At 39.3% G+C, this 13,271-nt stretch overlaps 1 protein-coding gene across 2 annotated transcripts in view; it reads right to left on the reverse strand.

The window, feature by feature from the left end:
• crybg1a (crystallin beta-gamma domain containing 1a) overlaps nucleotides 1-13,271 on the reverse strand; it is a 57,645-nt gene that overhangs the window by 19,803 nt on the left and 24,571 nt on the right. Inside the window, exons 2-4 of one of the 2 annotated variants that reach the window (XM_034222340.1) lie at nucleotides 8,472-8,589; nucleotides 2,207-3,543; nucleotides 37-1,100 (exon numbers count right to left, since the gene is read on the reverse strand). In XM_034222340.1, the coding sequence (XP_034078231.1) occupies nucleotides 37-1,100; nucleotides 2,207-3,543; nucleotides 8,472-8,589 (2,519 nt within the window). Of the gene's footprint in view, nucleotides 1-36; nucleotides 1,101-2,206; nucleotides 3,544-5,135; nucleotides 5,277-8,471; nucleotides 8,590-13,271 lie in introns of those variants that run through there. The other variant, XM_034222341.1, reaches the window with a different exon arrangement.

A 13,271-nucleotide genomic window follows, 5' to 3' on the forward strand; every position in this document is an offset into this window, starting at 1 on the left:
ATAATGACAGTATACATATGTTTTGTTTGTACTTACCTTTCTTGGGACTTTCAGGCAGTGAAGGTGGTGATGCACCACCAGGCCTCTCATCAGGAATTACTTCTTGCTGCTTTAGCTTCTGTTCTGTCTTGGATATGTCTAAATCGGTCTGATCATGTGTCATTCTTTTGAAGTTGGTGCCACTTGTTAGAGTTGTATCAACATTCTTCTTTCTTGTAGGAGATGAAATGGGTAATCGGCTCTTTAATGCCGAGGAGGCATTACCCTCCCTGTCCGTTTGGTGTCCTGCTTTAACAATACTCTCCTCGTGGTCATTCTCCAGGCCATTTACCAGCTTTATAGAGTCACTGACCTCATTTGGCTTTTCTTTAATAAGCTTTGTTCCTGTCTTGTTTGTTGTTTTTGTTGGAGAAATGTTCCCTGACAGAGCTCGGCCTCCCTTGGCTTCTTCAAAACTTTGTTCCCTGACAGCTCTGGTTGGACTCACCGGAGATTTCAAGGCCTCAGTGAACACTGACCCGGAAGTATCAGCCACTGGCATTTTATCTGGTGTCACTGGTGATTTCACATCAGCATCCGATCCTAACCTTTTGGGGATTTTAGACTTTGTAGCAGTTGGACTTAAGGGACCACTGGTGATTTGGTCTTTTAATGTTGGTAACATAGAAGCTGTTTTATCATTGCTAGGTTCCCTCTGTGCTGGAATATCACTGGAAGTTCCCACTTTTGTTCTCTCTGTGGAGGCTTTAGCCTTTGTTGTCACAAGTTTGTCCTTGCTGCCAGCTGCTGATGACGGGGCCTTTGCTCCACTTGCTGTGGTATGCTGACTTTCTGCTGCTGCTTTAACCCCTCGTTTAGAGGGCTGAGCCTGAGCAGTTCCTTGGCCTTTTAACCCAGACCCAGGCGCTTGTGACTTTGCTCTGAACATGTCTGAGTTTGCAGAGATATCATCAAAATCGGAGGCCTCAGACTCTGTTTTTTCTATAACTAGGGGTTCAGGAGTGTTTGTTTCAGAGTGTGTTGTGACGTCTGTTATTGGAAATGGCTCAAGGTTGGCATCCTTAAGTTCCACATTGTTGTTGTCCTGGAGGCTTGGCAGTCTGAAAGGAAAGAGAGTGAGAGAGACATAAGCATAGACATTTTAGAGTAACATTAACAACCACTCACTGAATGAGTCATTCAAAAGGTACAATGAAAAGTACATTCCTTTTTACTCTGCTGGGAAACGTTAAATAATCTGCATGCAAGTAAAATAACTTAAGGGGTAGTTACATTACTGTCACTCTGGCAAAAGAATAATGTTAACTGTATTCCTCACAGCTACATTAAAAAAGATGTAATCGAATTACAGGTACATTATTATGCCACTTTTATTCTTTTTTAAAATGCAGTACACAGACACCTTATTTGATACTTAATATCTGCGTTTCTTATTTTCTAAAGTAACTTTTTTTGGTTGACATCCTTAAAACATCCTATTGATATGTATTTCTTCTTGTATTTATTCACATTGCATTTGATATTGAGGTCAACTAAAAATAACAAAGTTATCAGGTTAAATTACTTTCATATTGTGATACTTAGATTTAGTTACTTATTACATTTATTTACAGGTTATTTTTTGAAGTAACCCTCCCAACCATGTTCATAAAAACGCATAGTTGTGAGACTATAAATCAGTCTTCAGGTATGTGCCAGGCAGGACCATTTGTAGCCTGCAGTGCTCGGTAACTCACAAATGTACAGGGTGTTGTCACACCACTAGTCATCCCTTTTCTTTTGAGAGCCGTATCCTTACGTATGCAATGCCTACTGTGCCTCAGTGTAACCATGTAACCCTAAAGTCAAACAAAAATGTTCAGGCTGTAGTTGCCAGTTGCTTGGCCAGTTTCCTAATGACTAACTTACACCATAGGTAAACACAGCAAAGGTTCATTTAAATGAAGCATAAGCCTGACACGTATATCTAAGAAAGCAACACATGCATTACATTTGTAAGGTAACCTATAGCAGAGTTTTCTATGATTGGATGTACTGTACATGAATATTTCAGTGCAGGTCTGTATTGTTTTCCTCTGGTACAATAGAGCATGGGAACTCAGATCTCAGGTTGCACGCATGCTTAGCTCTCTAAAGCTCCCAAACCTTTCCCCAGGATCAAAGGGACTATTAAACAGTAACCACAGAAAAATTATAACAAACTCACAGTTTCACTTGTGTTGCGTCTGAAGTCTTTGTAGTTGAATCTCTGCTGAGCTCCTCTTCCGCTGCTTCGTCCCCATCCAAACTTGTCTCGGGGCTGACGCGCACCTTATGGGCAAACACTTTGGAAGGCAGATTCACAGACTTGCGCGAAACGCGGTGTTCTCTCACCCTTCGTTTGTCCTGAAGTGAACTTTGCTTTGAGCCTGTGCCAGGCTCCTCCGGCTGTGGTACTGTTGTTTGAAACTCCCCTGTAGTCAGTGCCAAGGAGAGGTCTGATTCTGGCAGGCTTCCACCGGACGGCAGACTCTCAGAGGGGGTGGAGGGGCAGTCTGCCGCGCTCTGGGGGAGAGAGTCGTCCTCAGGAATGACTCTAACAGGTATAGCTAGCACGGGAGGAGAGTCTGCTCTGAAGCCTTCCTCCTCTTGTTTCATTATATCCTTCTCTTTCTCCCCCTCCCTCCCCACGTCCTCCTCTGGTCCCAGGTGTGTTTCCACCCATAATGCTTTGTAGAAGACAGGAGAACCCCCTTCAGGCACTTTCTCTTTTTCAGGTGATGGGCTCCAATCCGAGGCTTCAGTGTCCCAAGAGAATACCTGACCCCTCCTCTTGTCTTCCCTCACTAAGTACGGAGAGTCTCCGCCCTCCTTTTGGGTCGTGGCGGGGCGCGAGGTAGACGAACGAGAGCCTAAAGTTATTCCTCTCAAGGCGGTGCTGTGCCCCTTATCTCCAATTTTCACTGACGTTGTCTTTGTTCCCAAGCTTATAGAGGTTAAGTTTGGTGACTTTGGGTTCTCAGCTGCATTGGAAAGGGAGATTTTAAATGTGGAGCTCTTATTCTCTGTATTTTTCACAGTATTTCCATCCAAACTGCTCAGCCTCCTGCTTACTTCCTCCGCCACCGACTCTGCAAAGCCTGACTCAGCACTTGGTTGCGTTGTGGTAGTGAGATCCAGAGTGGTTGGAGTCACATTCCCAGACTTCCTCTCCATGCTGGCTGTGCTGACCCTGCACATATGAACCTCCCTCACACTGCCACTGCTGTTACTGTCTGCAAACGGGAGGTCTGCATCCCCTGTCAACAGAGAGATGACGCTGGAGCCGCTCGGACTCGAGTTTTGGCTGAGTGTGTCGCCATACTCTGCTCCCTCAATGTCTTTTCGAGATGGAGTTGGCGTCTTCAGCCCATCCTCCTCTAGGGGCAGGGGCGAACATGGAGACAGGGGGGATGTTGGGGTGGTTCCATCGCTGGAGGCATCTGAGCGATGCCTAGTGCTCTTCTTTCTCTTGTTGAAGAAGTGGGAGAGGCGATCCATCATTCCCCTCTTCTCCTCCGAACCCTGAAGGAGGACAGACATAAAGATAAACAATGAGTTGGAGAGAGCAGCTGGCAAACTCTTTCATTTCTAGCGTTGCTATTGATAGAAAGGAAGAAAATAAAATAGGGAACGAAAACTAAAAAGATATGCTCTTCAACGGATACCACAGCTAGAAAAAATAGACATCATTTGCCAAATATTTTCTTTGAGGAACTGCAATATTTACTTCATAGATTACCACACCTTAAAAACTGTAACTTAATTAATGTTAAAAGTCGGATAAATATCTAGTATAATATAACTAATATATTTTTAATTACATAACAATTGCATGTATCTGTGTGGCAGAACCATGTCTCATTTTGTTTTTGCTTAAGAAATTGTAGGAACAGATTACTACATCATTTGAATCATAGGAATTTACAATTAGTTTTACTTGATATAACACCAAAATCAGTGTTGTTCTGAAAATATAAATATTTACTTCCAGTTATAAGCTTTGGAATTTAATTTTGGTTAAAGAAAGTGTGGCTTCATTATGAAAAACACTGGGCCTGATCTTATGAAGTACAATTATTATGTCTTAAGAAAATATTTTGTATTGTATGTTAAAATGACCAATTCTTATTTTAACAAAACTAGACAAATGTTTGACTATTTGTTATTCTTTTATTAGCATTTGTGTTTTCATAAAAGTTCACCTTCAATTTGTCAAACATATTGTCTTTTCAGGTTAAAGTTTAAAGGTCCCATGTCATGGGATACTAAAATAGATTTATATTGTGCAATTTTCCAAACTCACATTGGTTTCTCATACAGCATCTCTGTATAGTATGTGTATTCACTCTCTGTCCTACACGGCTTGTTGGAGCTCCTTTTCTGTGTTAGAGTTGTACTCGCTACAGGGTGTACTTTGAGGGTCTGTGACTCTGCAGACCGTTTACATGCATACAAACCTTCATAACACACAAGGGGACGGGTAATAACCGGAAAAGCATGACATGGGACCTTTAACTAAAGGATTAAAGATTAAATGAAAGAGCCCATCAATTATATTTAGGTTGCTTACTTCAATACTCTTTCATCTAATGCCTAAAGAAAAACAATTTACAGAGCCTATTCAAATATGTAAATCAGGCTTAAAATATTAAATACAGACACCCTGGTGCACATAACAACAAGGTGGTAAAACAATACGGCTGGAGTTTGTTTGCTAATGACTGACTAGACAGATGTAAAAGTTATTTGATGCTCCGTTCAAGGTTCACTTCAGTTATCACAGCTAGCTGTACATAAACAGTACGAGATTGAAATCAAACCACACAGGCTTACGACCAACAAGAGCCGCATAATCAATCAGAACAACATTATTATTTAATGTAAAATATGGGAACAGAGTGAGCTAGCAGCAATGACTTGTGTAGAAGTTTTAATTCATATTTTTATATTTTAAGGATTTCTGTCACAGTAAAGAAGACCGAATACAAAGTGAAAAATGCTCTGCCGGCGTGAAACACAACTTGCGCAACCTGGCAAACTACAGTTCCTGCTTAAAGAGCACACGTCAGGACAAGAAGCATGAACCACAGTGTGAAAAAGCAACAGGTACATACCATTTTGACTTCCTGGAGGCTAAAGTGTGGAATTATTTTCGAGTTGTCAAAGAAAGTTAATACTTAAGATTATGATCCGTAAAAAAAGTCTTACATTAAATACAAAAGCCAGTATCCTACTTCTGTAGCAGATTCCATAGAAAATAGAATAGTCCTCTCTGATGAACACACAAGCAGTACTGGCTGCAGGGAGTGCGTGTCAAGTCCCAGCGCTGAACAAAGTGACTCCAGGGCATGGTCATTAGCATCATGACTAGAGTATAGATAAGATATTGTGAAAGATGTCTCACATGGCAAACAGGGCAAAAAAGGAATTTACAATCCAGTGATATTGAAAGGGTGTGGAGAAAGCCCCACCCTTCCTCTTTCTAAAGCGGTGCAAATCAAGAGGAAATGTGTTATCTGCTGTGTTTTTGGGAGGTTTTATGATAAAAAACGGTTTTGTCCTCTTCTCCAGTGTTGTCAAACCGTAATTCCCTAAGCAACCAGAACGTAAAGACAGCCTGTGGCCAAGTTTTCCAGCTCTTTTCTAGAATACAACACAAAAACCTAACTGAATAGCCTCTCTCGGATCAAGGATTTTAGTTTTGCTTTAATAAAAAGTGAAGAATGATACAGTACCTCCGGGTCGCTGGAACTTGTTCACAAATCCACGCGCCGAAGCAGTATAAACACTAAAAACAGCGTACGTAAAGTATCCTGTGTTCAGTGTATGTTTAAGTGTTGTATGGCTACCTGCCGTCCCTCTAATCAAAGCTTCTATTAGCTCTGCGCTAAGCATTCCTCTTGTATTTACTCACAGCAATGACAAATGTCAGGTAGGTGGAGATATAGAACCATATGTGCATTATGCTCTACTTCCTTATCTGCCTGCCAACGCTCTGCTTCATGCTCTGATCTCAGCAGCCGATAATAAACAATAATAAAGGCAAACACAGGAACAATAGTGTGATCCAAAGTACAGCAGGGTATTGGATCTTTCAGACTCCATGCCAAAGTGTAAACAAGGCGGGATGGCTGTCATATTAAACCTGGGAACATTCACCACTTCCCTAACGACTCCCACCGACACAAATATATCCAGGAGCAGGTTTGACGGGTTTGATGATAATAGCACACAGACAAGAGATCCCATAGGACTATTGTCATCTTATCTTAAAGTGGAGGCACACTTTCACTGTCACTAAATGTCTACTTTAAATCAGATATGACTTGCTGTCTGTCACTTAGCATTAAGCTTTGTTCCCTGGAGGCAGACGTGAGAGAAAGCAGTGTGAAAGTCATAATTTGGAGAATGATCTGGAATGGGAAGCTAAGTATGGTCACTTAAACAAGAAACCTCGGAAAAGTCAAAACAGCTACAAAAAGCTATAATATTTCCCCTTAGTAATACTACAGAAGACATAGTTTAAGTTCTTAACGGGGAATATGTAATTATCTTTACCTTAAAATACCAGCATCAAAATCCTTTTAATGCTACGTTGACTCGAAGTAATGAGAATTAATTCCTCAGTCCCACTGTTCGCCACAATCTCTTTTTTTTGCAATACGTAAATGTAGTTAAGTTGAAGAAGTGCCTAATACTTTACGGGACTACGTTGATTTTGTTGAAACTCCATCATATTTTAAGGAGAAATTGTATTTTCAGGTATGTTGCTAACAGTAGCTGATATCAGCTAGTGAGCGGTTAGCTGAGATGGCTGTGCTGCAAGGACATCATCTTACTTTAACCTAAATATAAATAGATAAAAGTACTTCAAATATCAAATGTACTGTAAAATAACATATGAAGAAAATAATAATGAAGAAATTGCCCCTCTAAGACGAATTATTTTATATATTATTGAATTATTATTGCAGATGCATTCATTTGAATGAATCAATTTCTCTAGTAGTTAGTTAATGCGACCCAAACTTTATTGCAAAACAGTGCATGATATTTTAAGGGGTCCCTGTTGTGCTCATTTCCAGCTTCATATTTGTATTTAGTGTCTCTACTGGGACAGGATTACATGCTTTAATGTTCACAAAGCTCTTAATTTTCCTCTTTTCACCCTCTGTCTGAAACCAGAGCCCAGTCTGCTCTGATTGGTTAGCTGTCCGGCTCTGTTGTGATTGATCAACAACTTAGAGATGTCCCGCCCCGTAGCCTATCAAGTTCAATGTGTAAGACCGTTAGCCAAAATAAGCGCGAGTATTACATAGTGATGTCACTATGGGTGTTTCTCAATCTCGAGTAAAGCTGCTCCAGAGCCACTATTTCAAGCATACTACGTAATCGAGTCCCGCCGAAGGACTGTTCCAATGTCCAGCATACTTGGAATTCTACCGAGTCCGGCGTACTTCGTTTGGAGAAATGTCGAGGCTGCACATGTGTAGACTCCGCGGTCTTAAAATCCCCACAATGCTTTGCGCACGGACCAATTTCCCCAAATCTGTGGCGGAAAATGTAAGGCGGGGCCTCTCATATATGACGCACACCTGCACACTTGCTTGCCTGTTCCACTCTTCGTTTTCCGAATGCCAGGAAGTATTCTTGACTCGGAAGACATGTGCTACCAAGCAAGCGTACTTGAGATTGAGAAACACCCTGTGTCAGGTAAGTAAACAAAAGAGTCCAATGGAGGCCTTTCAGTCAAGGGGAACTTTGGGATTTTAGCCTTTACAGATCATTTACATGCAAACCCTATATAACACACTACAGGAGCAAATAAAGGGACAACCCTAAAAGCATAAGAGGGCCTCTTTAAATGATCATCATATGTTTTGCATAAAGAATGTTATGCATTTAACTAGTAACTGAAAGAAATGCTGTTAACATAAAGAGTACAATATTTCCATTTGAGATTTAGTGGAGCAGAAGTTTAAGTAGCAAAAGCAAAAATAAAAAGAATAAACAACAAGTACCTCAAAATGTTCTTTAAAAGTACTTGACTACTATTAAGTAGAAGAAAGTAAAAACATACTCAACATTACTATTTATTTCTAATTTTACATTCCTTGTTTATTTGCCTTACAAAAGTGTTAGTTTCTCAGAAACAATTGCTGGTTGTCAATATATTTCCTACCTCTGTTTTATACAACAACAGCAACAGAACTATTACATCTGTTAGATTATTGCAAGAAGAAAAAAGAAAAATAGAAATATGAGGTTGAAGTCATGAAATCAATGCTTTTCTCAAGATTGTTTTTAAGCATTTTACAGCTGCTGTGACAACTATTATAAGACTGCAGACACTGCACTTTTGAAATATGCACACACACACACAAACTGATCCAAAACAGTTTCGTTTTTTTTACTCCAACACTGATTATAAATGTGTGAATAAAACCAACCTTGAAGAATTTGGAGGGTGAGGAAGGGTGGTGTGGCTGGTTCATGTCAAAGCTGATCATGGAGGAGGACTCGGGGTCCCAGTCCGACTCTGTGCAAACACTCATCTGGTCGAAGTTCCTGGTGGAGAGAGGCAGGAAACAGAGAGGGGGGGGGATGTTATGCCATTGGTCTTTGTTTCTGCTCTCATGAAGAGTGCTTTGTTTTTACAGTCACTTCATCAAAGTCCCTGTCCTGACATTTTGTATGGTAACTGATTTCTCAAGGACAAACTGTTATTGTTACAATTTCAATGTGACTTCAATATGCTAGATATAATTGAAAAAAAACATGTGACAGACAAACACAACATTGTTAATGACTGATAATTACATAAAGAGATGTTTATGGTAGGAATAATATAACATATAATATTCTATAAGTAACAAAATAAATATACTGTTAATAACAAAATAGAACAATATTGAAAGTAGGAATACAACGAGATATCTAATAGTCAGAATCAGATCAGAAATCCTTTATTAGTCCCACAGCGGGGACATTTACATTGTTACAGCAAAAGTGGCAAAGCAGTTAAAAAAAGGCATGCAATAACACAGAACATTAACATATTCTTATATAGAAGAAAAGCACACATTAGTTATACTAGAATACAAATAAAGACCAATAAGTGGGTAAGTACAAGCAACTTTAGAACTGTGTGACATATGTAATGTAAAATGTTGGGACAATTACAATTAGTCTATAAATAACAAAATAAAATCTTCTGAAAATCAAAATAAATAAAGTAGGGATAATAGAATATATCAGAAGATTAAATATACTAATAATAGGATGAAATAAATACATGTTAACTGAGGGATAATATAATATAACTTATCTTCTATAAATAACAAAAGAAAATGTATTGATAATAAAAAAATAAAGAGATGTTAATAGCAAAGATAATATAAGATATGTATTATTCTATAATTAACTCAATAAAATCTACTGAAAATAAAAAGAAACAAAGAGATATTGAAAGTAGGGATAATAGAATATATAAAAAGATGAAATACATTTTTTATTAAAGAAAATACAGAGGACTAATATAATATAACTTAATGTCTGTAGGTATGTTACAAAAAAAAGAAAAGCTGATGACAACTCAATATTATAATTAAAGAATAAAAAGATGGTGGAAATTAAAATAATGGTTAGTAGTACAGGTACTTTTTTTAATTAAATGTAATATAATGTCTAGTCCAACAAGTAACATATGATTATGGGCCGTCCCCTGTCAACTGTACTGGCACCTCTTAGTGTTTTTAACTGTGGTGACACTTTCCACTTAGCACTGGGTTGGAAAACAGGGTTGGAGACAGACAATATGACACTTGAAAGGCAACATTCACTCCCCAGCGGAAAAACATCAACTCTAAAGTAATTAGAGTGCAGCGGAGGATTGTAGGACACGTGCGAGGCATGAAGAGATGCATCTATTTCAGGGAGGAGTGGCTTTTCTGCAGCTCAAGTATTTACAGAAGAATCACACCCAGTCTGGAGCTAGAGAGCAGCAAGATAAGAGAATGACAGACAGCGTTCCACCTCATTTCAACAGGAGAGGAGCCACAGCTGCTGTCCTGTATTGTGTCTACGGGATAGTGTCATATGACACGATCCTGGGTTCACAAACATGGCTGCCTCCAGGTGTGAAATTGTCCAATAAGAACTATCCAAATGTCACTTAGGTGAGAACATTAATCCAAGGCTTGAGTGTAGGCCCACTGCAGAATATTGTTTGACAAGATAACATTAAAGCCTATATTCTGAACCGATCCAGACATTGTTTCACATTTACATTTCAACCAGAATGCTTGTAAAAACTGATATCCACCCCTCAGTGCAATATAAAACCAGTGTATACCCCATGTGTGTATACCACACCAGGGTGGGAATTTCACGACGGCCACGACGGCCATGGCCGTCGTTGCCCCGCACTTTGGCCGTGATGCCCTGTGAAAAAAAATGCAATTCACGGCCAAAGTGGCCTTGGTGCCCCTGTCAAAAGTTCCAGTGTAAACAACGCTAGTAAAGTCATATTAGTGCGCGCAGTAGGATAGTCCCGGGCGATGCCTGTGCCCTGTGGATCAGAGCGATTGCTCTGCTGTGATTGTTCCGTCAGACATGCCTGTAGGGGCCCGACAGCCTCCTCCTCAGCCGCGGGAGCAAGACAAGCACAGGTAAGCAAGCGGACCAAGCTGTTTTGATATGATTTAACTGAAGTATGTGGTAGTATTGAAAGGACTTAACATTTACGTGTTTATAGAAAGTACTATTGATAGGTAATTACCATTGTATTAGCCTATTTAAAGTTGACTCGTTACATTTTGTCATGAAAACTAGCGATAGCTAGCTAGTTTGGATAGCGCTAACGTCTTCCCTTCAAGGGGTCTACATCTAGTGTTGCTTCTACAAGCTAGCAGATAGCTGTCACCTTTGAATCTAGTATTTTTCTTGCTAAGCGGTTTTGATATAATACATGACTGACTTATGTGGTTTATGGCTGAACTTAAGGTATACGTTAAAGAAACACTATTGCTATTCAGCCATTTGTAAAACGACTGGTGTTGACGTTAGTGCTACACTTTTCAGTCATGTTGATTGACCAGCGTAATTTAACCAAACGGCCTTTGTGCCCTGTCATGTGGCCTTTGTGCCCTTGAAAAAAATGTGAACGGGAAGGCCAAATGGCCTTGCCCCTAAAATGACGAAATTCCAAGCCTGTACCACACACTTAGACACACTTAAGTGGCTACTTATAGATATAAGAGGTCAATTTATTTAGGGGTAAATAACTTTTTAGACCACATAATAGAGTATACATGTCCGTATTAAATACGTCTTAGAGTGAGTATAAGCAAGCACATGCATTTATTTCATGTTTAAACAAATACAAACTAATATTTAATATAAATTAATGTAAATAAAGAAATGGGAAATAACCGAACCTTGATTACCTGCAGTTAACACAAAAGTAGAGAATACATCTTAAGACTTAAGTTTTAGACCAGTTTCATGACAGTAGAATTTAAAACTTTTAAGGACCCACTAAAACCCTGTTATTTTTGTATCAATTAACCTTATCAAACCTCCCATTTCTAGGTAAAATCATTGAAAAAGTTGTTTTTCAACAGTTGAGTAATTTCTTGCATTTAAATAACTGTTTAGATGTGTTCCAGTCAGGCTTTCATCCAAACCACAGCACTGAGACTGCTCTTGTAAAGGTCTTTAATGACATCCACTTAAACACAGACAGTGGCAGAACTTCAGTGTTAGTATTATTAGATCTCAGTGCTGCGTTTGACACTGTTGACCACAACATATTACTAGACCGACTAGAAAACTGGGTGGGACTTTCAGAAACAGTTCTAAATTGGTTTGAATCCTACTTAAAGAACAGAAACAACTTTGTTTCTATAGGTAAATACAAATCTGAGTTGACAAATATGACATGTGGGGTTCCTCAAGGCTCCATCTTGGGGCCTCTTCTCTTTAACATCTACATGCTACCACTGGCTCAGATAATGAAGAACAACAAAATAAGTTACCATAGCTATGCAGATGACACACACATTTAGGTAACAATTTCACCAGGAGACTATGCTCCAATTCAAACACTGAGTAAGTGCATTGAACAAATCAATGACTGGATGTGTCAGAACTTTCTCCAATTAAACAAAGATACAATTGAGGTAATGGTTTTTGGAGCCAAGTCAGAACGTATAAAAGTTAGCGCTGAGCTTCAGTCTGCAATGTTCAAAACAACAGATAAAGCCAGAAATCTAGGTGTAGTCATGGACTCTGACCTGAGTTTCAACAGTCATTAAAACAGTTACTAAATCAGCCTACTATCACCTAAAGAATATATCTAGGATTAAAAGACTAATGTGACAGCAGGATTTGGAAAAACTTGTCCATGCCTTTATCTTCAGTAGACTCGACTACTGCAATGGTGTCTTCACAGGTCTCACTAAAAAATCGATTAGAAAGTTGCAGCTGATTCAGAACGCCGCTGCTCGAGTCCTCACTAACACTAAGAAAGTGGATCACATCACTCCTGTTCTGAAGTCTTTACACTGGCTTCCTGTGTGTCAAAGAATAGATTTCAAAAATATTGCTACTGGTTTATAAAGCACTGAATGGTTTAGGCCCAAAATACATTACTGACCTCCTGCTAAATTATGAACCATCCAAACACTGAGTAAGTGCATTGAACAAATCAATGACTGGATGTGTCAGAACTTTCTCCAATTAAACAAAGATAAAACTGAGGTAATGGTTTTTGGAGCCAAGTCAGAACGTATAAAAGTTAGCGCTGAGCTTCAGTGTGCAATGTTCAAAACAACAGATAAAGCCAGTAATCTAGGTGTAGTCATGGACTCTGACCTGAGTTTCAACAGTCACATTAAAACAGTTACTAAATCATCCTACTATCACCTAAAGAATATATCTAGGATTAAAAGACTAATGTCACAGCAGGATTTGGAAAAACTTGTCCATGCCTTTATCTTCAGTAGGCTCGACTACTGCAATGGTGTCTTCACAGGTCTCACTAAAAAATCTATTAGAAAGCTGCAGCTGATTCAGAACGCCGCTGCTCGAGTCCTCACTAACACTAAGAAAGTGGATCACATTACTCCAGTTCTGAAGTCTTTACACTGGCTTCCTGTGTGTCAAAGAATAGATTTCAAAATATTGCTACTGGTTTATAAAGCACTGAATGGTTTAGGCCCAAAATACATTTCTGACCTCCTGCTAAA

Source organism: Gymnodraco acuticeps, unplaced genomic scaffold (assembly GCF_902827175.1).
Source record: "Gymnodraco acuticeps unplaced genomic scaffold, fGymAcu1.1, whole genome shotgun sequence".
NCBI lineage: Eukaryota > Metazoa > Chordata > Actinopteri > Perciformes > Bathydraconidae > Gymnodraco > Gymnodraco acuticeps.